The sequence below is a fragment of the Aptenodytes forsteri genome, unplaced genomic scaffold (assembly GCF_000699145.1).
Source record: "Aptenodytes forsteri isolate BGI_AS27 unplaced genomic scaffold, ASM69914v1 Scaffold54, whole genome shotgun sequence".
Lineage (NCBI taxonomy): Eukaryota > Metazoa > Chordata > Aves > Sphenisciformes > Spheniscidae > Aptenodytes > Aptenodytes forsteri.
In genome coordinates, this window is record NW_008796044.1 from 17,553,730 (window position 1) to 17,555,102 (window position 1,373).

General features: G+C 46.7%; 1 protein-coding gene across 1 annotated transcript in view; it reads right to left on the minus strand.

Moving 5' to 3' along the window:
- Positions 1 to 1,280, minus strand: part of MEIKIN (meiotic kinetochore factor) — a 10,972-nt gene extending 9,692 nt beyond the window's left edge. The window contains exon 1 of the mRNA XM_019473805.1: positions 1,238 to 1,280. Coding sequence (XP_019329350.1) covers positions 1,238 to 1,280 — 43 coding nt within the window. The remainder of the gene's footprint in view (positions 1 to 1,237) is intronic.
- Between the last annotated feature and the right edge of the window lie 93 nt (positions 1,281 to 1,373).

A 1,373-nucleotide genomic window follows, 5' to 3' on the forward strand; every position in this document is an offset into this window, starting at 1 on the left:
CAAGACCAAACATCAGCTTATCAACAAGACCAAAAAAATGGCAGACTTCAAGAAATACTTCAGGTGGTTTAGAAACCTCCTGATTAAAAAAGAAGCCGCCACTTTGGAAGTGACCTTTACCTAGGTTCAAAGTAGTTTGAGTCTAAATCAGTTTTAAATGGAGTTTATTAGGAGTATCATAAGAATTTCTACATAAACTGGTCTGCACTGTATATAATCCCAAAGGCCATGATGACACAATTACTTAGGAACCAGCAAATTTCAGAGACATATTTTCTTCTCCTAAAACCAACTTCATAAGTTGCTTAGCTTTGTGTTTTATTTTCAGTCGCCGGGAGCTAGAAACAGCCAAACTTTCTAGAGTTACACTTTCATGACAGCAAGTTAAAAGAGCATCCATCCCCACACCAAGAAATGGGTCTGAAGTACCGCGTCCCCCAGCACTGCACAGAGCCCTTTAGCTGAAACTCCCTGGGAGTTCAGGACAGGACAACGTATGAGCAGGACTCAACCCAGGACTCATCCCTTTCCCTCTTTCTTCCGTGTATGTAAGGGTGAAAAGCAAACAGACCTCAAGGCAGCTGCTAGCTGTACTCAGTCAGGGACGCAAGAGTACTGAACAGCTATGAGAGCACGAGACAGCAGAGCAGGATCAAGATAGAAACTAGCGTTCATTGTACGCCGTAAGAATAATTTAAGGTCTTACCTTTAAATTATCAAGATCATTGTGGGACCAAGACATCCCACACTGGTCTTCCCCATTTACTTTAGCAAGTTACACTATTACCGTCAGCCTTTACTTGAATCCCATACCTTCCCCTCAGACCGCATTTTTTTCTTTAAGGTCTCCAATTCTTAACTCGAGATCTGCTAAATTGTGTTCGACAATGAGGCTGTTCCTTTTGAGGAACAACTTTAAGCAATTTTTTAAAGTATCCTCTCAAAGGTGGGCATGGGTTTTGTCTTGCCATTTCTAAAGGACATTGGGGCGGGGGGGGAGGTACCTTACAAAAGGAAAAAACCCAGTTTATTACTAACTAACAGCTAAAACAGAGGAAGCGGTCCTCTTTCCAGATCACCTGCCTGCCTTCTCCACGCCCTAAGGGACACGGATAACAACAAACCGCTTCCCAAGCTCACACGGGACCAGCTCGGCTGGACACAAAGGGCGAGAAACCCAGTGCTACACGGCCGGGGGGAGGACGCGGAAGCCACACGACATTTAGCAGACCGCTACCGATAAGAACCTTCCCCGGAGGGCGACTTAACCTGGCCGGCATCCTCACCCGCTCCTCAAACTGCCGCGGAAACGCAAGTATCGGACAAAGCGCAGCACAGGACCCTCTCCCCCCGCCCGCCTTCACCCCGGCACC